The 25606-nt window shown below is 42.0% G+C and overlaps 1 protein-coding gene across 1 annotated transcript in view; it reads right to left on the reverse strand.

Moving 5' to 3' along the window:
• The window catches only part of PNPLA7 (patatin like phospholipase domain containing 7), a 143450-nt gene that overhangs the window by 1198 nt on the left and 116646 nt on the right, over window positions 1-25606 (reverse strand). The window contains exons 22-28 of the mRNA XM_018556766.1: window positions 25479-25548; window positions 18959-19075; window positions 15650-15798; window positions 14994-15146; window positions 12410-12520; window positions 7799-7883; window positions 439-539 (exon numbers count right to left, since the gene is read on the reverse strand). Of these exons, the coding sequence (XP_018412268.1) occupies window positions 439-539; window positions 7799-7883; window positions 12410-12520; window positions 14994-15146; window positions 15650-15798; window positions 18959-19075; window positions 25479-25548 (786 nt within the window). The remainder of the gene's footprint in view (window positions 1-438; window positions 540-7798; window positions 7884-12409; window positions 12521-14993; window positions 15147-15649; window positions 15799-18958; window positions 19076-25478; window positions 25549-25606) is intronic.

The raw sequence follows: 25606 nt of genomic DNA on the forward strand, positions 1-25606 counted from the left end.
AACATTTGTCTAGTTTCTAGGGAGCTTCAGAAGACATCTAAAGTTAGAAGCCTGCATTGTAGAGTAGATGGTTTGTTCAGTACAATTAAGGTACTGACAAGTTTAAAGAGAACAAGTCACATTTGGCTTATGCAAGGATCTGAATATTTCATCGTGAATACCTGTGCAGGCTTATGTATGAAAGACATTTACTTGCCCCCTAATCTTGTTTTACCTAGCTTGAGTAGAACTTGAAGTGAAGACAGCATGTGAGGTCAGGCAGTTGTCTGGGCACCTAGTGTAAAAGACTAAGACCAACTGAAACTTCTATATTTTTTACTTCTATATTTTTGTATGTGGTAAAGTTTGAAGCAACTTTTGACCAGAGGCAACACGTGTTTTCATTTCCTCACCATGCCATGTGCATATTTGGAATTGTTGTTGGACTGTGCCACTTACACTGTCAGAAACATCTTGACTGCTCAGGATATTGGCATAATCCTCTCTTTTGAAGTCTGAAATGTCTTCCTCTTCATATTCGGTCTGATAATCCGACTCATCTGTAGTAGAAGAGGAATCAGAAGGTTAACCTGATTCAGGGACATGGTAAATCTTATAGAGAGAAGACACTGGTTATGGAAATCCCCCGTTGCAGCTACTGTACTGTTACTGTGATGGTTTTGTTTTTATTCCAACTGGCTTTTCTGGAGAATAACATGACAACGGTATGACTGGAAAAATAATTGTAAGTCTTGTTTAGCCATCTAAATCTCGGCTTGTAAATAAAACATTTCATTGCTTTTCTTCCAATTATAGGCTGTTGTCCAGTGTAGCATACCGTGAACATGAAATGAGAATTTAACAATACAGTTTAATCTAAAGAGCATTAGGCCTTGCGATGAGTAATAGACCAAACAGAAGAAACAGATTCTATCTTATTCTAGTAACAGGTTTATTTTCACAGTGAGAAAATCAGCAATTAGTTATATGACATGAATACAAATGCGTTTATAACCGATAGTCATTTAGTTCTAATCAGATCTATTGTTTCATGTTAGGTGCACGCTTCCTAATTAATGTGTAAGTGATGACAAATATCAGAGAGGCAGGATGGACACTGCAACAGCGAATGTGCTTTTCATTCAGGAAACTCCATTCATTCCAAAATCAAACAAAATTTTAAATGACATTCGTCAGGTCTGTGATGGCGTTATCAAATGTTCTAATGAGATTTCTGGTAAGAATGTCAGTAGAAAATTCTAACTGCGCATATCTGAGATCTTCCCTCACACTGTCAGTGACAACATTTTCACCAGACAGGATGTGAGGGAAAATCTGCAACTTGAGGAAAATGACAGCAAGAAAAACTGACTGGGGTTCTATAGACTTTACTTCTGCCCATCCGGCTGTTCAAAATACTTCTGCACTTTATCAAAAGAAAAAAAATAAGGTTTTGGATGGACAAGAAGTGTTTTGAAGGTCAGCTTCATGTGAATATGCAAATGTTCAGGAAATATTGATTGTTGTGTGCTAAATTTTAACTGCCCCTCCTACATCAAGCGCAAATGCGCCTCCTACATCAAGCGCAACTGCGCCTCCTACATCAAGCGCAACTGCGCCTCCTACATCAAGCGCAACTGCGCCTCCTACATCAAGCGCAACTGCGCCTCCTACATAAAGCGCAACTGCGCCTCCTACATAAAGCGCAACTGCGCCTCGTACTTAAAGCGTAACGGCGCATCCTACATAAAGCGTAACTGCGCCTCATACATCAAGCGTAACTGCGCCTCGTACATCAAGCGTAACTGCGCCTCGTACATCAAGCGTAACTGCGCCTCCTACATCAAGTGTAACTGCGCCTCGTACATCAAGCGTAACTGCGCCTCCTACATCAAGTGTAACTGCGCCTCGTACATTATTATTATTATATAGGATTTATATAGCGCCAACAGTTTGCGCAGCGCTTTACAATATAAGGAAGACATTACAATCACAATACAATTCAAGACAAGATGGTAAGGAGGGCCCTGCCCATGAGGGCTTACAATCTAAAAGGGGGAGGAGGGAATAAAGTGTAACTTCCGCTTGTACATAAAGTGTAACTGCTCCTTTTATCACGGCTTCCTTCAATGAAGTCATACTGCCCTTTTCCTATTCCAGTGAGATATCACTGACTGGATTGTACATCTGCTTTCCCATATGTGGGCATAGCCAGCGGTGAGTACAGGGCGGGGAAGGGGCTGGGACTGCAATTATATATATTGCCAGGTAGACTCTGATTTCTGTTTAACATAGAAAGGTACAGTAAAGTACAATCACAATGTCAAGATATTTTCTTTTTTTTTTTTAACGTAATAAGTTTTTATTGAGAGCATTTTTCAATAATTACATTTGACAAAATGGAGGAAAAAATAATAAGAACAAAAGTACAATCAAAATATTTTCTACTATAATCTCCTATAGATCTCCAAACAACTATGTAGTGTCCGATAGGATAAAAAATTGATTGTATTGATTAGGTAAGCCCTCATATTACAGTTGTTTGTATAGAGACTATATGGTCAGTTTGTAACATGTTTGGCAAGCCTTGGGGTGGCTATAGAAAGGAAGATTTCTCTCTAGGAAGAAAGGCAGCAACCTATGTGTCTGCCCTTAAGATACATTCCAGATACTCCAGGACCCTAGAAGATTACTGCCCCGTGTAGAGAATGGTACTTTTGATCCTTCAATTTCCTCCATAGAAGATGAAGGATTGGTCACTGCTCCTAATTACATTTTACAAATAACCAGGAAATCCCTTTTAGATTACAAACACCTCCAACCACTGCACTCAAGATTGCTCCCAAAGAAATGACTAAGCAATGCTTTAAAGCTGGGGTATATGCTTGTTGTTACGGCCCTTTATAACCACTGTAAAGATGATGCAAATTCTCGCAGCAGCATCATCACAAATTCACACAGCAACAAATGATCCCAGTGACATGATCACGAGAAGCACTGACCGGCTTTGTATGCGTCTCTTCCTCGCTATCCTCAGCAGCGAGGCGTCTCACTCTTAAGCCGGCAACTTAGTGTGCTGCGTTTTCGGCAGCTTCACTTTGGAGAGAGTGCAAAACATACAAGCAGGTGAGCGTTTCCAGTCGCTGTGTCCTCCACAGCAATCCTACTGCTGTTGAATACCTACAGCGGCATGATTGCAAGTGTGACATCTGCCTAAGTCAGCAAAATAAAAATACTATCTGCTGCCTTATTTTTGTATGACCTCTTCAGTTATTGCACACGGTTTACACGGATTACATTGCCGGATACATAGAACCAGTAAAATGAGACTTTACAAACCTGCACAGAAATGATTTTCATTTAAGCTTTACAGTAATAATGTAAAATGTTTAATCACATACAAAGTACCACACTTTCCCTTTAAGATGCTTGTAGACTTTAGACATCTACTAATTCCTAAAGTGTTGAAAAACGCAGATGACAATTAGCTGCGTAAGTGGTACAGCAATGCAAGACATCTCTAGCCCAACAGTGTCAGGGGGAAAAAGGCAATCGGCTGGAGATTCAACACTGATGCCACAGCATCCAATTAAGAGGTGCTTGCATTTGATGTAGAGATTAGGCTCTTGAGCTCTGAGTTGGTTCTAAAGCTGACCATACACTGCAATATTTTTTTCTTTTAACCTGCGGGCTGAATGAAAAAAAAATATTATATAATTCACGCTAAACAGTGTGGATATAAGAATCTATCACTGAGCTACAGTGACTTCAGCCGATTGGTTGCTGCCACTGTTTGCCCCAAATTTTTCTGATTGGCTCCTTTGATTCTCAGATTGAAGGATCTCGGACATAAGGGTGCCAACAAGGCCACCCGCTGAGTGAAAGAACTGGCTAAAATGTGCACAGTGTATGGCCTGTATGGCACAGGGATCTCCCCTGCAATAAGCAGCATCAACAATAGCTACCATATCTGCTTACCTCCTCTCCCATAAACACAAATGTGTGGCTAAGCTGATTGTTCCTGTGTGTGCACCTCTTGCCAGGTTGGAGTGCCTGAGGGTGGTCAGATTACATCATGTCCACCGGTGCTCCGATTTCTATGGTCTCTATAAAGCCCAACTCCGAGCAATTATTTGTTTTAGTTTAGGATACAGGGTTTAGGGTTTTTGTTGATTCCCCATTGGGAAAATTTCACTTCACACCCTGTCCTTGTGAAGTCAAGACATGAAATGAGGGGAATAGGTGTCACAGGGACAGGAGACAAACCTGAAGGAGGTTCCAATCCTTTACTACTCTACTAAGCAAAAGTGCTTTTGCTCCCTATGGAGAGATTCTTTAGCACTTCCTGCCCCTCTGACCCCTGTCATCAGGGCAGGAAATGAGGGCATAGCTCCCTAACTGACACAGCAGACAACAAAAACAACCTGGCGCTGGTTCTATCCCTTTCCCACTCTGGCCGATGGTTGGGCATTGCTTTTACTGTCCTTGCCTTCCTATCCTGGTGACAACTGAACCTCTACCCGGGGTTGAGCTTCAAGCATTTGTAAACATACATGGTGGATTACATTTGTTGTGTCATTTGAATCTGTACATGATGCAGTAGAATGAGTAAAATGTCCGATGCTGGAATGCATTATCATAACAACAGTGAGGTGTTTGAATATTGAAACATTCACTTGGCTGCACACGAGGGAGAATTCTATTATGGGATAGATGGACTCGAGCCAGCCAGAGCAGCACCAGATGTTGGCAGCTTTTTCATACAAACTAATTGACGGTCTCTCTCCAATTGCTTAATGAATACGTTGGCTTAACAGACGTCTGAGCATAATGGGTTTTTCAAAGAGCGAGGCAGTGACGCTGAGCCCAGGGGAGCCCTGAGAAACATGAAATACCCAATGAAAATCACTGGAGGAAGTATTGGCTGAGAGATAATATCTGCTGGGAGGAGAGTGGAGAATCATGAAGAGCTTGACGGGAATTGATTGTTATTGATGGGAAATGCTGGAAAGGGAAAGTGGTCACTCTGGATAGCATGACTGTAAGGCCAACCTTTATTAGAAGATTCAGGGGCTCTCCATCTCATTAGCAAGAGTGGGGACCCAGAGACATCTTCTACATTTCTCTGAATGAAGAACCACTTGTGTAGCACTAAAGGATCCTTCACTAGGTTTTCATTGATGGACATTTTTGGTATTTTGGCAAGGTCATGTTTTAAGGCCATTCTAGACCCGCAATAATACATGCTGCTTGGCTGTTACCTTGTCAGCTCCAACAGGTTAGTCTTTGGAGGTCCACCCGATACTAGGCACACTCTTCTGCCTACACTTATCTCTAGTACTGCTCCCCTGCTGCCATCCTTGGAATGTTGCTGATCATTTCCTACAATTCTGTGAGCAGTTCATAATTTCACACCCTCTACGTGACAGCAATGTGGACTTAACCACTTAGGCCCCAAGAATTGCATTTTTGGGAGGCAAGGGGCATGTCATGTGATCTGCCATATTTGGAAGCAACGGGATTTGTAGAGTGGAGTGGCAATAAAGATAATAAATGCACTTTTATTATAAAAACTAAACGCACTAAAGGATGTGTAACACAAAAGGTGTGAGGCCATTTAAAGTAGTATTAAACTCTGAAACTTTTTTTTTTTTTCAATAATGGATCCAGGTCCAGGAAAATATTTCTCAAAATGTCTGCCCAAGCACTTGCAATCATCATGTTTCCAAATAGCTGGCTCCAATTCTCTCAGCTCTGCTTCCCTGAACCTCTTGTTACGTATAAGATCACAAGGGGCAGCATAGTCTCCAGCAGCTGTCCATTTACTAGCTTCGAGAAGGGAGGGGTAGCTTGCCTTGCTGTGTCTGCATGTTTGTAGAGACATACATTACTTAATTGCACATGAGGGCAGCACCATAGAGACCTTGCAAGGGAAAGGAGCCAACCCAAAACAGGATATCAGGGCCAGGGCTCACAGGACCATTTGGATTTGCAGGAAGCTGAAACTTTTATACATCAAGAAGAAGCATATATTGTAAGTTTTTTTAATCAGCATTTGAAATAACTTTAAAACTTTTTGACTTTTATATCACTTTAAGCCCTTCCAGGATCCTGTTGTATTCATTAGTGTTCATGGCTGAATAACAGTCGTGCACACAGCAAAACTGCTGCTTGTAGGATTGAATGAACCTAATAAGCAGCAGGTGCAGGAGGGAGAAGTGGGCTGCATAGTTGCACTGAACACAGCGCAATGAAGGTGAAATTCAGATGACCTCTCAAATGACTGCCTACATCTATGCTAAACTGGGGGACACATACAGTGGGTTCTACCATTGCTGACTTGTATTCGATGGCTCGGGCTCTGAACTTTAATGCATGGTTGTACCAAAGTCACTAGTTAGTGAAGACAAAGTCAGGATGATGGATCCAATGTCTGCACTTTTAAAAAGTTGTTAATGGTGGCACCAACCTACAGCATATGGCTGATGTACGTAGTTCTGGGGCAGGGCTAGGAAACTGGACTGCCAACCCTGCTCACATTGTCCATATATTTCTCCTCAGGTTCACTCTAATACCACCTGTCAGAAAACAAAAATATGCACCCCATACACAGGAAGTCAAAAACATTTATGAAGTCCTTAAAATGGAGTAGCAGACCACACAAATATGAAGCTTCATAAAAAAACTCAACTACCTTTGGGAGTCCTCACCCTTTCATACCTTAGAAAAAATGTTTGAGTGCCTTACTATAATCAGAGATGCCAAAATAAATCATTGTCTTGCTTATTTAATGTAAAGACTGATTTATTATTTCATTTAGGATTTTTGTTGATAAGCTGGATCTCAGCTGATGGCCTCTTGTGCACTGCGGTGCAGCTGCAGGACCTGTGTGACTTCCTGGCTGTTTTTGTGCGGCTCGACACTGTCAGTATATAGGGGGCTGTAGACCGCTTTCTGCTTACTTTGGGCCACAGCCATTAGTAAATGTACTTCTGTGACCCAAAAGAAAAGTAAAGCCACAAAAAAAAGTTTGGCTTTACTTCTCTTTTAAAGGTGAGCTTCACGCAAACAGCTAAACGCACAGATGAAATACTGCACATATATGAGAGCAGTTTTACTTGCTAAAGGATTTGAATTTCAGTCAATCCAGTTCTGAGATCTACACAGCTGTATCACAAAGCACAGCCAGGACAGTGACCCAATTTTTCTCTGCTAAGGTTAAATAACACAGCCTGGTCCTAATCTGCCTCTCCCTCTCCCAGTCTGAGTGCTGCTGTACAGGTAAGGATATGAAGTTAAATCAATGGTTAACACAAGTTGCCTTTAAAAATACAGTTTTTTTAATAAAGACAAAACTGCATTTATTTATCTGGAGTTCAAATCTAAAGGAAAAACGTTTAACTGAGAGGAATATGGAGGCTAATATTGCTGATCTATGTCTGAATGTCAGGTGCTTGGCTGCCTCTGGACTCAATACCTTCTAAACAAATGAAGAAAATTAAAGTCAGGACTCCAAATCTGCATAGCTGTCCTGGGCTCACGGCTCAGGTAGAACTGAAGCCAGTGGGTTAGTATAACAGCCATGCAACTAGCATTTTCAAATGGAAACTTCAGCAATGTAAGCCAATATATTTCCTCAGTACAGATGCACTTTACAAAAACGACACAAATGTTCTTTACGTTTGTCTTTGTTATAATCTGCTAAGAAAAAGAAAAGAATTCCCAAAAGCATTGGATGTACCTGGACATTCCTGGTATGCTATACATTTTGTAATGTGTACAGGTCATGCTGTTCCTCTATGAAGAGGTTCTGACTTACCATCTACAACAGCAGTCTTCACAGGTTCAATCCTAGACACTATCTCTGCTAGATCGGTGAAGGAGGCGTTAGGACAGGTGTTCAGCTGTGGGGCAAAGGGAGAAAAAGAAAACAAAATGACTTTCTCCATCACATCACCAATTCAAAACAAAACAAAATGTCATAAGAAACTATTTTCAAATGAAGTAGATTTCTCTTTCCAAGCAGGCCAACAGGTAATAATCCTGGTTTACTTTCAGGCCACCTTTATAAGGTGTTCTACCTGTAACATATCTGCTGTACACTCTTCATTTTCTCTACCATAATAAAATGAACTTGTCATCTCCATCACAGTGTACAAACATACCTGCAAGTACCTGCCATTGTCATCAGATCAGTTCCTAGGGAGGACTCTGGATCCAAGACCCAGATCTCACCCAAGTCACGATTCCTGACATTTACCTGTGAAATTCTCCAGCTCAATATAAAAATACGCGAAACCTAACATGCTAGCAGGTGTCTCTTCCACACTCTCCCCAAGATAAAAAAAACGTCTGGAATGGAGTTTAGCTTTGATATTATTTTATATCAAAGCAAGTTGATCATTCAAATCCCTTGTTTTCTTCATGCACACAGTTGTAGCTATAGTACCTCATTATATATTCAGGCTCTGCTTCCTGCCTTTTATCTTGTTGGAAGCCAAGCAGTCAGTCAGCTTGGTAACAAACAACTAATAACATGAAAAACAAACTGTGCTCTGGGTTACTAGAACCATGTTATCGGGAGAAGAATTTTTTGTGTGTGGCCTTATTCACAAGGCTGCAGATGATCGTACATCATCAAGAAGGGGAGTATTTCTGTACACGGGAGCCACAGGTGTTTGCACGCAACTGCATCCAGCAGCCAGCGCAAATCAATTACAGACTGACAGATGCCACGGCTATATGCAATTAAGCTAGTGGTTTCATGCAGACAGGGATGAATGAACAGCTCTGGACACAAACTATCTGTGTCTGGGGTCAATCATCCATCCCTGTACACAAGTAATCACTCGGATGTGCGGTGCAATGCATACAGCTGTGGCGTCCGACAGCATGTCTTATATTGACAAGCTGCTAGCTGTGGCTGTGTGCAGACACCTGTGGCTTCGGGTGCAGAAATACATCCCTTCCTCATGGTGTGCCGCACTCTGCAGCTATGTGAATGACTTCTATATTTGCAGCAAGAAAAAAAAAACATCCCACCCTCAAAACATTGATGTGATTTGGTAATACAGATTCTTAAAGGGGGAATTCAATGATAAGCCCACTTTAACATGTCTTTCCACCTTCCCTTTTCTGCTTTGTGAATGGGGGTGTCATTAGGAACTGATAAATGTGTGGAGTGTGATGAAAGGCTGCAGATCTACTGACCCCAATATAGACACTATGACTGATCAAGGCCGCTCAGTCCTCTAAAACTTCCCCTGTTCAGGGCAGGGAATTAAGCGCAGTGCCTGTGAAAAATGCTGTATGCATTCCCCACAAAGCCCTATAAATCTTCCCCATGTGTGACCAGGCTTCACGCCTAGACCACAGTGTATAGATCCATGCAAAGCTGACATGTATAGAGGCTGTGGGTGGATGACTTCATGACATTTTGCCTTGAAATGAGATTTCTTTATTCCAGTTTCTTCCCTGCGGCTCGCAGGAAACAGCGCCAATAACACACCTTTTAAACTCGAGCCAAAAAGCATTTACTTTCCATTTACCTGTAAGTCGTTTTCTGCGTGTAAAACTGAGAATGCCATCTGTTTAATGCAATTGAGTCAATCAGACTGAATGTAGGCCTTGCCCAGGCTGCGAGCCAGGGAAATATCGATCTGCCCTTGAGAGGAAGGTAAGGTCCCAGTATGACATGAAGATTAGCGTTTACTGTAACCATCTTCACTGAATATATTCATGCCCATCATTCTAATGTCCTGGCTTAAGGGCCCATTCACACTGGTGTTTTGCAGTGTGAATGCACTAGTTTTTTTTTATTGCACCACACTGCAATTCCACACCCAATACACGCGATTGACTGCACTGCGGGCAGGAGGAGCGTTTTGGGGTGTTATTCAAATGAATGGCAACCCTACATACCTCTTGCACCGTTAATTGCATTGCGGTGCCTTAATCGCATGCAACTGTGTGATTAACACATTACACCAGAGTGAATGGGCCCTAAACGGTTAATCTACATCACATGTGTCAAACTCAAGGCCCAGGGGCCGAATCCGGCCTACCAGGCCATTTCCTAGACTTCTACTTTCACATCTAGGTATTAAGTTATTACTAAAACCAGTGATAATTGTTTGCAGAGGCAATTATGATAAAGATTAGATACATTTATATAGTCTTACAGGCCCTTTGAGGGCAACCATAATGTTGATGCGGCCCACGATTAAATTGAGTTTGACACCCCTGATCTACATGAAACTGATATTTCAACTCAGTTATAGGTGGAGCCTGGCGGGCTGAGTCAGTCCTTGGCCTATTATATGTCTTGGATGATGCCACAGCCAGGTAGTTTATCGTTCCGGCATCCACCACACATTAAAGCTAAATTCCAGTCCAAAATTCACACACACAGATGTAATACACATATGAGTCAGTCCATCCAGTCCTGTGATTTACACAGCTCAACCCCAAAGCACTGTCCTAGCAGGAGAGGGGACCAGAGCGTTCTCTGCTCTAATTTCACTTACAGGTCCCCGCCCCGGATTACACAACAATGGCAGCAGCAATGTAAAGCCGATCTGTGTTTCGATCTGTTCAGCAGTTTGCATCTCACATCTCAGATTAGGCTGCATGTAACAAGTGATAACAGCCAACAAACTGAATGAGGTTTACAAAAACAACCCAAAAAACTAAGTTTACCAGATTCCCACAGTTTGTATTATATGCTGCATAGGAAGCAAGCACCATGTATAATCCATGAATTCAATTTCCTTCACACTGTACAAGATGGTAATTCCAAATCATAAGAAGGGGTTATTAACCTCTCCGAGTGTACGGTCACAGTTCTCTTGTGCTGTCTGAAGACCCTCCCTCCTGAGAGGTGAGATAAATAAGAAGATCTAATTATCGTATTCAGTGATTCTAGTATCTCCTCACGCGTGCTCCTATGGCTGGGAGCTCCATACATCCGCAGTGTACAGAGGTCACTAATGATCTGACTGTTCATCTGTAAGGAGAATGACTCGTAATACCCAGCGGGAGACGTATTCTGAGAGATGCTCTACCTCTGCTCAGGCTTCTTTCAGGTCTGTGGGAAGTGGACACTTACATACAGAACGCAAGCACCCAGGACCCAAACAATTGACTAGCGACCCAACACAGCCAGTTTAAGAGTATTCCATGACATAATATCTGTACTGAGTGTAGAATATTCTACACTGAGATCTTAGTGTGTTGTATTGAGGAGTAAACAGTTTGCTATATGGACACCAACAAAATGATTGGTAGTAGATATATTTTGTTGGGTTCAGGGTAATGGGTTAAGCGAAGGGACTGGACTTGTCTTAAAATGAATTGGACTGTGCATAAGATGTTTGTAGGGTAATCACAGTGCTAAAGTACTGGGATCTTATGATTTCTCCAAGTACAAGTGTTAATCTTCAACTCAAGCCATCTGTTCCTGTGGAGCACCTTGGATCCTAGGCCCATATGGGAGCAACAGCTACGGTAGCAACAAGTTCACTTTAATCATAGCACCAACAGCACCGCATACCCACCTTTCCTTTGCTCACCTGCTACTCTATTCGGCTGCCAGGAGCAAAGAAAAATACCAGTACATCCTGGTATGAAGGAGCATGTGACTCACTCAACTTCCTCTCGCACGGGGCTTAGGGATTGGCGTTGAGGGGCTCCACCCTGTCACATGGGTGGGAAGAAAGCTTGCAAGCTTCAAGTCCCAAATAGTAGCTTATGCAGTGCTTCCTTGTTGTGCTCCTAGCAGACTAAAGGAGTGGTAGTGAATATGAGTTGGATAGCTGGTGGAGCCGACATTAAAAGGTGACCCATTGCCTTGCCCTGCATGGGTATAAAATATGTTAATTTTAAGCTTTGTCCTCTCCAGGTGTTAAGCCCCTCCTCCTTTTAATCCACTGTCAAATGTCAGAACGTCAATGCACAGTACAGGCTCTGGTGTTTGACAGCTGTAGGGAATACATGCCACAACCATACTGGCTTGGCACCAGCACATGGGATGACAAAATTTTTCTAGGGTGCCTCCTGGTGAATGTTCAACTTTACAGAGGGCACCAGGGAGATAGACACTGCTTGGCATTGGATAGGCCAGTAAAGTGAGCAGAAGTATCGTTGACCTTTAAGTAAAAGTAGAAATTAAAGGGATTCTTGGCTTCCTAGAACACCTGGGGGTGAGAGATAAAATGATTTACTGCATTTAAAACCCAGCAACAAGCTACAAATCTTTTGGCAGGCCCCCACCATTTTTAGCCCATTTATTAGGAGCCATGCTTCCGAGGGGTGTGTGGTTCCATGTAACTCTCCCATAATGCAATTGGCTTTGCAGCACTCATCTAGAAGCAGCAGGTGACAGCAGTATCATAATAATAGCCTCGTATGAATACAAAAATCAAGAACTTACATCTGAAGTTTTAGACTTGCACGTTTCCTGGCGGTCCCTCAGCATTTTGTCGATGACGCCACTGCGGCTCCATACGTTAAAGACTGTTTTCCCATGCTGATACCCCACATCCTGCAGCAAAAGCAGAATGGAAGGGGTTAACTCCGTGTTCAGCAATGCCAACTGCATCTAAATGCCATTACTCTGTAATTACTGGTCGATACCTGGCAATCGCTCAGCTACGGAACACAGCTCGGACTGCACATTTGTGATCAACTTAAACCAAACCTTTTAAAACATCTATTGTTACATAATGGATACACTCCGGGGTGTTAATAATGATTAACGGCAGCAGCTTTTACAGGCAGCAAAGTGGATGGATTTTCTGGCGGCTGAGTCTAAATCTCTTTCATAGATTAAATTAATGCAAACTAATTGTGCAGGTGATGAGGAAGGAAAAAGATTTAGCTGGCTACAAGGCCAGAACAAAAGGTAAGTCATGACTGAAAATAGGCCGTTAGCTTGCTCAGCATTGTACTTTAAACTATTAGATATAATAGAAACCCAAAAAAAGAAAATTTTAAAGGACAAGTCTAATTTTCCATAATGAAACAGTACGAAGCCTCTATTAGACTCTGTGACTAAAAAAGAAAAAGTTGAACAGAGAATTGAAGAATAAGAGACAGGTTCACATGGTTAATGTATTGCACCTTGTCAAATCACTATTTCTGTAGGTGCAATTATGACATTAATGCATCTTTTTTGCATAATCTTTTCCCTCGTTGCCAGGAATCAACACAGCTCCACGACATACCTAGAAAATGTCCTCGTTTCTAGGAAGAACAAGAAGATAAGCAGGTAACGTCTCACACTGAGGAATCAGTAGTTGTGGATTTATGGTGACACAGAATTTACTGTCACTGTAAAAGCTTTGTATAAGTGCCTCTGAGATAGAACGCCTCCCAACACAAAGAGAGCGCGGTTTAATAAATCTCGACAGCTCTGCCACAAGCTTTGCCCTGTCGCCTGTGAATTATGCAAGTCATAGGATGTCACAGGAGAGGAAGGGTGCGGTCACACAAGGACAAAATATCATTTATGCTAAATGGGATCTTGCAATAAAGAGGAGATATCAGAAATCAGGATGATAATGAAGAGGCCTTAATATGCGGACCGTTGTATAAATGATAATACAATTTTCATTAGCAATGCAAATACATACACTTCAGGAAAGTCATTTTATTAAATGCATTGTGGTTATCAGAGAGCTGGGAAATATATGGACCTTGAGGTTGGCCTCTTATCACTAATGCACATTCCTCTTTTCTTCTGGTTTTGGATGAATTGTACTTTACATTTTTTTTATTTTTTAAGGATATGCATTTTCAAACTGTTGTTTTATATGTGTGTGTATGTCTTTGTTTTACAAATAAACATACATTTAATACAGAACAAACGATTCCTAGAGTACTATGGGTTAGCTAATCAGACAACATAACAGATGACGCTTGCTTTGCAGCTTCCTTTGTCTGACTGAGTAGCCTGATAAGGGAGGAGTCATTGCTGCAATGCCTTGAATTCTGTAAACACTGGGCTTCTTTCAGCACAGCTGAAGGCTAAATAAGCTGAATACGTAAAAACAAGACTAGAGCACCAGCTGCTGGCTGGATAGAAGACTGAATAATATACATGCAATATTTCCTATTTAATTAACAAAACCAATATATATTCCCATCAAATGGCAACAGCAAAGCCATCTATGCTGAAATGGACCAAATAAAATTGTCCCTTGCAAAGACTGGCCACTACCCTTAAAGTTCACTTGTCAGGATAGCTATATTTCAGCTGTCATTGCTAGCCTTATTCTAAAAAATGAGAGCTGACTGTCTGTCTCCATCCCCAATACTTCTAAGTTACTGGCAGAGAGCAAGTAGCAAAGGAATGTCAAAAAAGGTGTTGTAGCCTCTTATCCCAATACTTTTTCTTGGTAAGAAAGTCAGAGCATTGAAGCCAATACATCAACATGACAGACAGGCAACCAGCCTTTACAGAAAGAGAGAGAGCAGAACTGTCAGTTTTCATTTTCTTATCATGATGCTCTATCATTAAAGGAGGACTGTAGTGAGAAAAATACCGAGGCTGCCACCTAATCTGATCTCCTTCTGAAAATGCTTCAAAATATTTCAAGATCTGGAACAAATCAGACAAATGTGGAAAGTCAGAGTGAAGTCAAAACCCCTGATCTGCATACATGTTCTGAGCTTAGAAAGTAGTGGACACTGAATCCGGATGACAGCCAGTCAAATACGTTTTCAGAAAGAGATGCCAACAATGGCAGCCTCAATGCATCCTTTGAATAAAAAATAAATACAAATCTATAGGTTAGATTATGACTCTTATAATGGCCACAGCAGGTGGGTGGAGCTGCAGCCAAATGGGTGATTTGGCATCCAATACTGAAATATCATTTACTGAGTGGACTGGCCCTGTAAGGAACTACTAGGTCAGCAGGAGTAGTATGCAGCCCCTGGTGGTCATTTAGATTGCATAAGGTTACATATGCTACAATTACATCCTTTCCCCATGTGAATAGAGAGATACTTACACAAATCTCATCAAACTTGCCGAATTCCAGTGTGCCATATCTGTCAATTGGTGGTCGGATGTACTCGCAGTACTCACTATTCTTCACCATCTCCAGCTGCCGCACACAACAAACATATGCCAGCCGGGTCTGGATCTCTGCCATGTTCAGTACCTGCAGGGGGATGGATGGGCAGCATTAGTGAGCTCACATGCACAAGTACAACAGAAGAGACTTTAGAAAGGTACTGCATGCATTCTTCAGCTGTGTCGGCCAGTCATCATCAGTGGTGTTACATTCTAAGAATCTGTTGTTATTTTATTTAAGCAGACCAGATGGATATCAAAAAACCTTCAGCTGTTATTTTCTGTATTCGTTATAAGAGCAGCAGTTTGAAATCCTGCTTCAATTGTAATAGATGTAATATATAATGTAAAGCCCTTTATGTATAATAAATAGGGCTCTGCATATAATGAAGTGGTTAAACAACAACTTTAATTCAATTCCTAAGCAGTTAATGCTCTGTACAAGAAAATCTATTCTTGTTTACTCCAGGTGAATGCATGGCTGCTCTGAGCTTTTCGCATCACTTCCCTTGACAGTCACAGCGCGGAGTCTGCCCATCCCCCTTGGAAGAGATGCCGGTCTGATTCTCACCATCACCTGAGAAAGCTCACCTTGACTTTGTCTGCCAGCGGATTCCACCTCTTCCACAACAGCCACCAGCCGGACAGGGCGTCACCATAGTTAGTCAGGTTCGTCTCATCCCTGCTGCCCACATCAATGGCTAGAACCACCTTGGCACCCATGGAGCAGGCTACATCAGCTATTAGAATGCCAAAAGTAATAGAGGATGTTACAAGACAAATGAATGGTACAGTATCACTCGAATACTAGAGCTGGGACATCTATGGCTCTCCAGCCATTGGGGAACTACTTGTTCCAGGATGCCTGAAGCTCCATATACCGGCTGTGTGACCCCCATCTGTACTGGGATAATAAATGCCTCCGATCTGCACCAGACATGATATAGTACAGAATTATAGCCATATAAATCAGTTTAATGAAAGAATCTCGTCACTCCCCCTTATTGCACTGCACAACACGTTTTAATGAAGACAAAAACATACTACCAGTTAATTAGAAAGAAAAGTGACAGAATAATTAATGTGAATACGCTGTCAACTGCAAGGACAGTTATGAATGCTAAAAATTCATTCTTGTGTTTAAAAGGAAAACTGTAAAAGGTTTGTGGTCAATTTTATTCTCTTTTTAATATACTCAAGTTTATAAACCAATTATTTCATGAAATGTTTTTACTACTTTTATAACACCTTTATAACACCTTTATAACAAATACGCATTTACTAAACAGTGCAGTTATGACATTTAGCTTCCAGAGCATGCCATGTTTTGCAATGAGGAAGTCCAGCACTGCCTTTTCTTTTGTCGATTGTCTCTGCGTATATAAAAACCAATACAGCTGGGTATAAACTAGCAAAGAGGCGGGGAGGTGTATCCCTAATCCCTATCATACAGCTGTGTGTGTTAAGAACAGACCTGAGCAGCAGAGGATAACAACACATAGGCTATGTAGACTATTCACAACATAGCAGTAGATCACTTTGCAGGAAACAATGTGCTGCAGCCTTTGGTGTGCTTAGAGAGGCAAGCATGCAATATTATGTAATATTTCCTATTAAGAAGTAAAACAAAATGTATAAAAATGCTGTAGTCATTGGATATACTGTATTACCTTTGGGAAAAACACCACACAATCCCTTTAAAATATACACTAGGAATATTCCACTTATACCGGGATAACAGGACTTGCTAATTATTTATTTCCCATATTGCATAGTGTTATTCACAGAATCATTCACAGCAGTGCCTGTCCCAAAATAGCTTACAATCCGTCCATATCACAGTCATATTAGACCCACACATACAATATAGATGGGAGCCAGTAAGTTTTAAGGTCATGGACGTAAACCCAAATACAAGGAAAACATGATTATGTCATGCACATTGTGTCCCTGGTGGGCTAAAGCATTCACTGGCACCACTTAGGCGCTGTGCCAAAAAATGTATTTACACTGATCAGCCATACATTAAGTCCACCCGCCTAATATTGAGTACGTCCCCCTTTTTCCGCAATGTTTAGGCATTGACTCCGCTAGAACTCTGAAGGTATGCTGTGGTAAATGACACCAAGCAGTCAGCAGCAAATCCTTTAAGTCCTGTAATTTGCGAAGTGGGGCCTCCATGGAACAGGCTTGTTTTTCCAGCACATCCCACAGTTGCTCCATTGGATTGAGATCTGGAGAATTTTGAGGCTGTTCAAGTCAACACCTCCAACTCATTGTTGTGTTCCTCAAACCATTCTTGAACCATTTGTGCAGTGTGGCAGGGCGCATTATACTGCTGAAAAAGGGCACTGCAATCAGGGAATACCTTTTCCATGAAGGGTTGCACTTGGTCAGCAACAATGTTTAGGTAGGTGGTACGTCAAAGTGACATCCACATTAATGTCAGGACCCAAGGTTTCCCAGCAGAACATTGCCCAAGGCATCACATTGCCTCCCCCCAGCTTGTCTTCTACCAATAGTGCACCCTGGTGCCATCACTTCCCCAGGTAAGCGACACAGACGCGCACCTGGCCATCCACGTGATGTCAAAAAAAATGTGATTCATGAGACCAGGCCACCTTCTTCCATTGCTTTGTGGTCCAGTTCTGATGGTTACCTGTCCATCAAGTGTGTGCTTGCAGTGGAAGCGGGTTAGCATGGGCATCCTGACCGGTCTGTGGTTAGCAGCCCATACGCAACAAACTGTGATGCAGTTTGTTCAGACACCTTTCTATCAAGACTAGCATTAACTTCAGCAATTCAAGCTACATTAGCTCTTCTATTGGATAGGTCTACATGGGCCAGCCTTCGCTCCTCACGTGCATCAATGACACTTGGCCACCCATGACCCTGTTGCCGGTTCACCGGTTCTCCTTCCTTGGACCACTTTTGGTAGGTCCTGACCACTGCAGACTGGGAACATTCCACAAGAGCAGCAGTTCTGGAGTTGCTCTGACCCAGGCGTCTAGCCATTGCAAATTAGTCTTTGTTAAAGTCTATCAAATCCTTATGCTTGCCCATTTTTCTGCTTCAAACATATCATCTTCAGGGAAAAAATGTTGACTAGCTGCATAATATATCCCACTCACTTCCAGGTTCCAATGTAATGATATAATCAAGGTTATTCACTTCACCCCTCAGTGGTCATAATGTTATGGCTGACCGGTGTATATCGACTGAATGACAATAACAATGACAGCCAGATAGGTTGATTTTTCTGAAAGGCAGTTTTTATACATCTTGATTCCTGAGTCCTGATTCCTTTCCGGTGTGCCCGACACTAACTCCAGGACTCTTTAGGCTGGGTGCACACCTAGGCCTATGGAATATGCGCGTTTGCCGCATGTTTTTACAGCGATTTGCGGCAAAAGAAACATGCGACAAACGCACGTTTCCGAGGGCTATCCGACTGTATCCTAATGGATACGCGCGGCAAATACGCCCCAAAGAAGCTCCTGTACTTCTTTGGGCGTAGGGCGTTTTGCAGCGCGTTCCTACGTGCTGTAAAACGCCCAGGTGAGAACCATGCCCATAGGCAATTATTGGTTTTCACATGTTGAGCTTTTTGCAGCGTGTAGGAACGCGCTGTAAAACGCCCAGGTGTGAACCAGGCCTTAATCTGCAAAGTTTAAACACTTCCTTGTTCCAAAGTTTGCCTCACTCATAGCAGGGTCCATGGGAGCATTAAACAGTAAAAGAAGAACGTGTCAAAGCTTTGCAGATAACAGTGGTCAGGTCAGGCCAGGTTCCTGGACTTTAATCATGTTGTGAGTTTGTTAGGTGATACAAGTCAGAGATATGAGTCATTTCAAAGCATTGCCATTACACCAACTCTAACAATTCCATACAACTGCGTACCTGGGAGATTGTTGATGTATCCCCCATCCATCAGTAGGTGTCCGTCCTTGGGGTCACAAAGTGGAGGCATGTAGCCCGATAGAGACATGCTAGCACGGACGTATCGCCAAAGACACCCTACAAAGAAAAAATCGATAATTTATGTTAGTCCATTTACCAAGAAACAGTCTAAAATCAGACTAAGGACGTAGAACTCCAATCAAAGCACACCATCTACTTCTGGTATCAGGCATATAATGTGGGTCTGCTTACCCATCAATCACCTCAAATAACCTGCGCAATTCAGTTAAACCCATAACTGAAATACATTTATATGATCTGTTTTACCTGCCAAAATATGTGTAATTCAGTTTAGCCAGTTTGGTGATTTACACAGTCCTGCCAAAGTGCATAGTCAGAGGGTGACCCCATTATTCAAAGGCTGCAGCTTCCTGCATCGTTTTTCCACCTCTTACCTGCTCACTGAACTATGAATGAGACTCATTCCGCTAGTGAGATCCTTCCAGTGCCCCTCTCAGTGTTTTTCTCCTCTAGGGCCTAAAACACTTCCCAAAACACCTCCTTCTAATAAAGCAGTGGCTTTGGCCCTGAGATCTTGGGGTCATAGATTGCAGCACTGGTAGTTACTGTGCCTGAAGAGGTAAGAGTGGCATTTCCGGGGTAATTTAGTGTTAAACATTAACACTAATTTTGGGTTTAGACTGAGGTCATCTTTTGCGGTTCAGGTTACAATTTAACATTAGGGTGAGGTTAAGGGTTAAGCTAAGGCCAAACTAAAGCAGCCGGGTGGAGTTTAAGTTGTAAGGTTTAATTTTAGGGATTGCATTGAGTTTAAAGGTTCAGGTAGGGAAGGATAAAGTGTCATGGTCGGCTCAAGAGTTAGCACAATGTATGGAGTCAAGGACACACAGAGAACTACCACTGTCAAACCCATGGACTGCCCTCTCTCCAGTGCCCAGTACATACTGTAAATTATGTTAGGGTGACAGTGCTGTGCTATGCATTGGTACTTTATTGGCTTACAATGCTGCCACTCCAAATCTATGACAGATTTCTGGTGTGGGTAGATTTTTGGAAAGTTAAAGCTCAGCACCAGTATCTGTGCTTCTCCAGTCTCAGAGAACCCTTTTTACCCCTTGAGGCCCCTGCCAGCAGTATGTTAACAGGGTTATTCACAAAAGGGTGAAGAGATTGGAGAAGGCAGGAGAAGTGACCAATCTAGGACAACGTAGCTGAACTGGAAAGTGAGCTGAATTGGAGTTTTACAAATCAGTTATGTTGTCCTAGATTGCTCACTTCTCCGGCCTTCTCCAAACTCTTCACACTTTTGTGAATAACCCTGCAAACATTTTTTTAAACTATCCTTTTTCTGGTGCCTACTTGATGGTCATGTGATGGCTAGGGTCCTCTTCCTACTGTCCTGGGGGTAGGTTGTCCTGAATGATGCAGAGCAGAGCTGACGTGATGACATCAGTGCAACTCTGCATTAATACTGTGAGTGCAAGACGTCATGCTCAGGGGGAGGGGACAAGACACCCTGAACTCACACAGCCTTTCCTCAGTCTTCCAGGTTGAGTGATGCTGGCCATCACTGAACCCAGAAGCTTGAAGAAATCTTGTGGCCAATAGGAGTACTGTGGGGGACAGCTCGGGATTTTAACATATCAGATATCTGATAATCATATAAGCTCTATTCAAAATACATCAAATGATTTTAAAATTACCCTTTTGTTCCCGTTTCATTGTTTATATTCGCAGTATAAATTTCAGTCAACATAATTAATTCTCACAGATAGTCCCTAATATACATGAAAAGCCAGCATCTGATTCAGCATGCCAAAGACCATTAAGAACTGAACATTTTGGGTGGCGTTTTTATATTTCAGAAAAACATGTAGTAAGATCTCCCAAGTGCAGCCATTACAAAGCCAAATAAAGGTGTCACCATTCCCTGATAGTTTTTCTATAATGCAGAAGTAATATCCAAGGAATCCAGCCGTGAGTAAGCAACAACTTTCATTATGTTCTTCTGGGAGGGGTCAGAGATCCAATCTACCACAGGAAATTAGACGACTGGGGTCTCTGATAGATATATAGGGAACCAACATTGCTGTCCACCCAAAACTAGAAGCAGTTTTTTCAAAGTGTTGGCTGATAACTGTATGAGGAAATTAATATTTCTGAGGACCCAAGAGACCACTGTAGAGTTCAATAAGCTGACACTTGGAATCTAGGATTCTGTCATAAAAAGGTTGTGTTCCTGATTTTTGTAACGCAAACCCACAGAGTGCAGGAATTCTCCCCCTCATCTGCACATTACATAGTTACATAGTATTTGGGGTTGAATAAAGACATACGTCCATCAAGTCCAACCCATATAGGTCCACGCATCATCTCATTCTTATGGATACTGGTATCCCTGGATAGACATTAGCTGCTACTACTTGTGCATTCTGTGTGATACCATGCCAGGACTTTTTCCTGCTCCTGCTCATCACACAAGATCCATGGGTCTATTCTGTCTCCCGCTAACATCACTGCCAAAGCTTGTCAGTATGCACTTATCATGCGCTGCTAATGTAATCAGTCATTATCTGATTGTAGATACCTCACTGAGACAGCACTGCAGGCTGCCGCAACTCTTATAGGGCATGAATCACTTCCATTTTCTTATTTCATACAAAAACATCATGTATTACCTTCTAAAGATCTACAGCCTTTCAGGTGATCCAAGCTAAGATGTGTACAAGGCACAAGACTCATTTTGGGCCCCCCATTCAACGGGTCATGTAAAATGATGTTTTCCCTGTGTACAGATTGACAGCTAGATGGAATTGAGCTGTGCTCTGTCTACAAGACAGTGGCAGGGGTCCCAATAACCACGTGACCCACATCGAATATAAATGAACCCTAAAAGGTAGACCATACACGCAGCGCATTCTGGACAATTCTTGATGAACCGGCTGAAATTCGCACAGTGGGTGTTCCTGGTGGCATCCTTCTGTCCAGCATCCTTTGATCACCTGAAGGAGCATGTTGGAAAATTCTTGGCTGAATGAAGCTAGCAACCAGTCAGCTGCAGGTTCGGTTAAAATGACATACGAAATGATAAAATAATGGCACACTAACACATGGAGGTCCCAGAGCAATGGAATGCCTGCATTTGGGGGTCCCAGAACAATGACACTGACACTTGTGGGTCCCAGAACAAAGATATGCCGAAAGATGTCTAGAACAATGACACACTGACACTTTCAGATTGGAGGAAAATGTGTACACACAAAAAAAAATAGATCACATATTGTGTGTGTGTGTGTGTGTGTCTGTGTGTGTGTGTGTATATAATTTCCTACTTGAGGAACTTTTGGTTTTGCTTATAATGTTGCAACCATCTTGCTGGGCTCCCTAATTGCCTATTTTCTTGCTATGAATCTTTCCGGTTCCGGCTCTTTTTCCAGATATTGGTAATTACTGAAGCAAGGACTGTAAATTGGGAGAGAAAAAAGGCGGAACTTCCATCTCTGAGTGGGATTTCCTAACCTGTGTAACGCACAGTAAGGAAGCCTGAAGCTAGTCCCTGGGTCTCATTAGGACTGGGATTGTGTGGGTGTAAGGCTACAGAACCAGAGGAGTAATGGTGAGAGAAATTCCCACTATCTGTATTAGTCACATGGAGCTGATAGAGTGTGTAATGACATTGTCCAAGTGTCGGGTAGGAGGTAATCCTACTTATGGCTACAGCTAAACCAATATAAAGTACAAGAAGCGGAGAATGTTTCATTCATCTCTGAACAATGTGCAGCAGCAAAGGATGTCACAATACCTGCACATCTGCTACAACTACTACAAAGGGATCGCTGAATTGCTCACACAGGCGCCTATGTAAGCTATCCCTCTTCCGTCTAGCTAGGTGTATTTTTACCTGACTCCACTTTACAGAATGTACAGATCCAAGAACACAGGAGGCAATACATATTCAATTAAGGGTGCTGGAAGGTGTATTTCACAGGAGATCACATCTATGTAACTAATCATCGCTGGTCACTAGACGTATCTGCAACAAACTGATTTAAAGGACAGTTTTTCTAAAGCCGGTAACATCAGAGGCATTTACATCTGTAAATATAACTGAGAGAGAACCTGGCCTGACTTATTTAAGGTAACAACATTGCAGAATTGTGGTACCACGTGGTGTCTATAAATGCAGCCAGCATCATTTAATTCACTTGCTATGAGCCCAGGTTGTCATGAACCCACCCCCACACAGTGAAGGAAAAGCTATACAGTCATGATCTCATCTCTGTCACTCTGCTCTCTCTTCCTATCAGCATGCTCCATGTCAGCACATTAACTGATTGTGTCCTTGTGCTGCTTTTTCCTTTCCCACTCTCTTCTGTATAGAGACTGCAAGAGGCTGATAAGTCAAATTTAGGTACTTACACTACTTCAAATAAAAATTTGATGACATATTAATGAATACAGAACTGCATTCGTTTGTTTATATCTGCATAGAGTTCAACATCAAAGCAACTCTGCCATATAGGTAAAATGTATAATGGAAGCACTTACATGTAAAAAAGAAAGAGAATACATAACTTTCCTACCACTATTCTCTGTTCCTTTGGGAGAAATGTTCCACCAATGTGCACTGAGAAGCCAAAAATTCAAGGAGTGGCAATTGCCTGGGTCCCCTGTAACTCTCTCTGACCTCCACATCACTGCTATCTCCTATAATGACATGGGGGTCAGCAGGAGGAACCACTGAGTGCTGATAGGAACCCAGGAGATTTAAATTCTTAAATGTATGCACCTCTCGTATCTTGCAGTGTATTGTACGACAAAATGAAAATAAAAATCTTCTTGATTAAATTCTTCAGTTTCCCATCTGCCTTCAGGGTACCATTTTTCAGTATCGGAGAGAGAAGTTTAGTGGCGTGGGCATTAAGAAAGAAAAATATTTCCACCGGTGTGTGCTTGCTTTATACATTTTTCTTACATGGCATGGTGGTTGAACTGCAGCCATCTAAAAATGCCATGTAATGGAACTGGACTATATTCTTTCTACAATGTGAAGCCAGTTAAAGTGACCCTGTCATCAGACCATTTATTTCAACAACAATCTTCCCATAAGATTATATGTGCATTTAATGTATGTTATGACTGCTATTTACCTAAAAAAGCCTTCTTTGTAGACATAAAAAAGTCCTGAGACTGCTGTTGGGCGCTGCCATCTTGATGTGCAGTCAGCAGTGTCAGAGCTGTCGCTCAAGTGGGAGTCAAAACTGTTAGTCACTCTGGCAGGAGGGAGGGGGCCATGCTAGGGGTCCGCCTCTTTCTGAAGAAGTCAAATTTGCAAGCAAGTTCAAGGTCACATTTTAAGTAAATAAAATATTATGGAATGGAAAACCAGTGCCAGTAAGTCTTTAAGATACTTGATTTTTCTGCAGTTTTTGTGTGTTAGTGACAGGGTCACTTTAAACACCTAACTGGATTGCATTGTCACAAAAATATAAAATAATAAACTTGCTCAGACTTATGGTGTGGGATGCTCTTTAGTAGTATTAAAACCCTGCAATGCCTCACCCAATATAACCCATCTATAAGCGCAAAGCTCCTTTTGACACATCATTACAAGGCTTCTTGATGGTATCCTTTAGCCACCATTAGGTTTGGACCTCTCACCAATCATGGCACGGAAAGCCATTGCAACCTCTGCAGTCCTGGATGACTTGCCACTGACCTGTTTTATACAGTCATATACAAATCATTCTTGGCCATCTAGGATTTATTGTTCCACAATGAGGTTCCCCTCTGCTTTTTGTTTATGCCTCCATGATTGTCACAACCCGACCTTTGCCCCCATATAACAGTAATTACAGGAACACCAAATAAAGATGGACATAAAAGGCCGTATTTTATTCTCTACTGCTTTTCCTTTTTATTACTGTTGCCTGTTAAATTAAAATACTGTGGAGCAATCAATACCAAGCCTTTGTATCAGAAAAAGAAGGGTCAGAGGGGATAGACAACAGAACACTGTGTTGATCACACAGCGCACACTGAAGTGATAACCATAAAGCAATGTTCAGTTTTATAAACATTTCTATAAAGGGAAGCACAGCCAAAACATTTATTTTCATTGGTGTTGGATGGAGTGAAGAAAGGTAAGAACCTCTTGCAGGCTTTTACTGCTGGCTGTGTCTCAAGTGGGGAGATTTTTCTATCACTTCCTTTGTCAACAGAAGACAGGAACTGAGAACAGAAACAACGATGGGGACAATAACAGCAATAATAAACTGTTAGGGGTTCTAACCCTTCCCTACACTGTCCGAAAGGAAAAAAAAGTTTGGGCTGGAGTCCAGCGCCTTTTTATTTCTGTGTAGTTCTGTACCACCACAGGTTATACTTTTTAACTGATTTTCCCTTGGAAATACCCTTCTCTCAGTGGAAATGCACTTCCTGCTCTTACTGGTTTTCTTAAAGGCACATTGTATGATGAAGACAGATCTAAATCACCTACCATCTGTGTGCACTCTCATGGCTGAAGCTGTGATGTCCGTCGTGATGTTAAAATAAGGAATCCAAAGATCCTATGGAAACAATGGACAGGAACTGTCATGTGTACCAGCTGCTAATGACATGAATGCA

The sequence above is a fragment of the Nanorana parkeri genome, unplaced genomic scaffold (assembly GCF_000935625.1).
Source record: "Nanorana parkeri isolate BGI_ZX_2015 unplaced genomic scaffold, ASM93562v1 scaffold251, whole genome shotgun sequence".
Classification (NCBI taxonomy): domain Eukaryota; kingdom Metazoa; phylum Chordata; class Amphibia; order Anura; family Dicroglossidae; genus Nanorana; species Nanorana parkeri.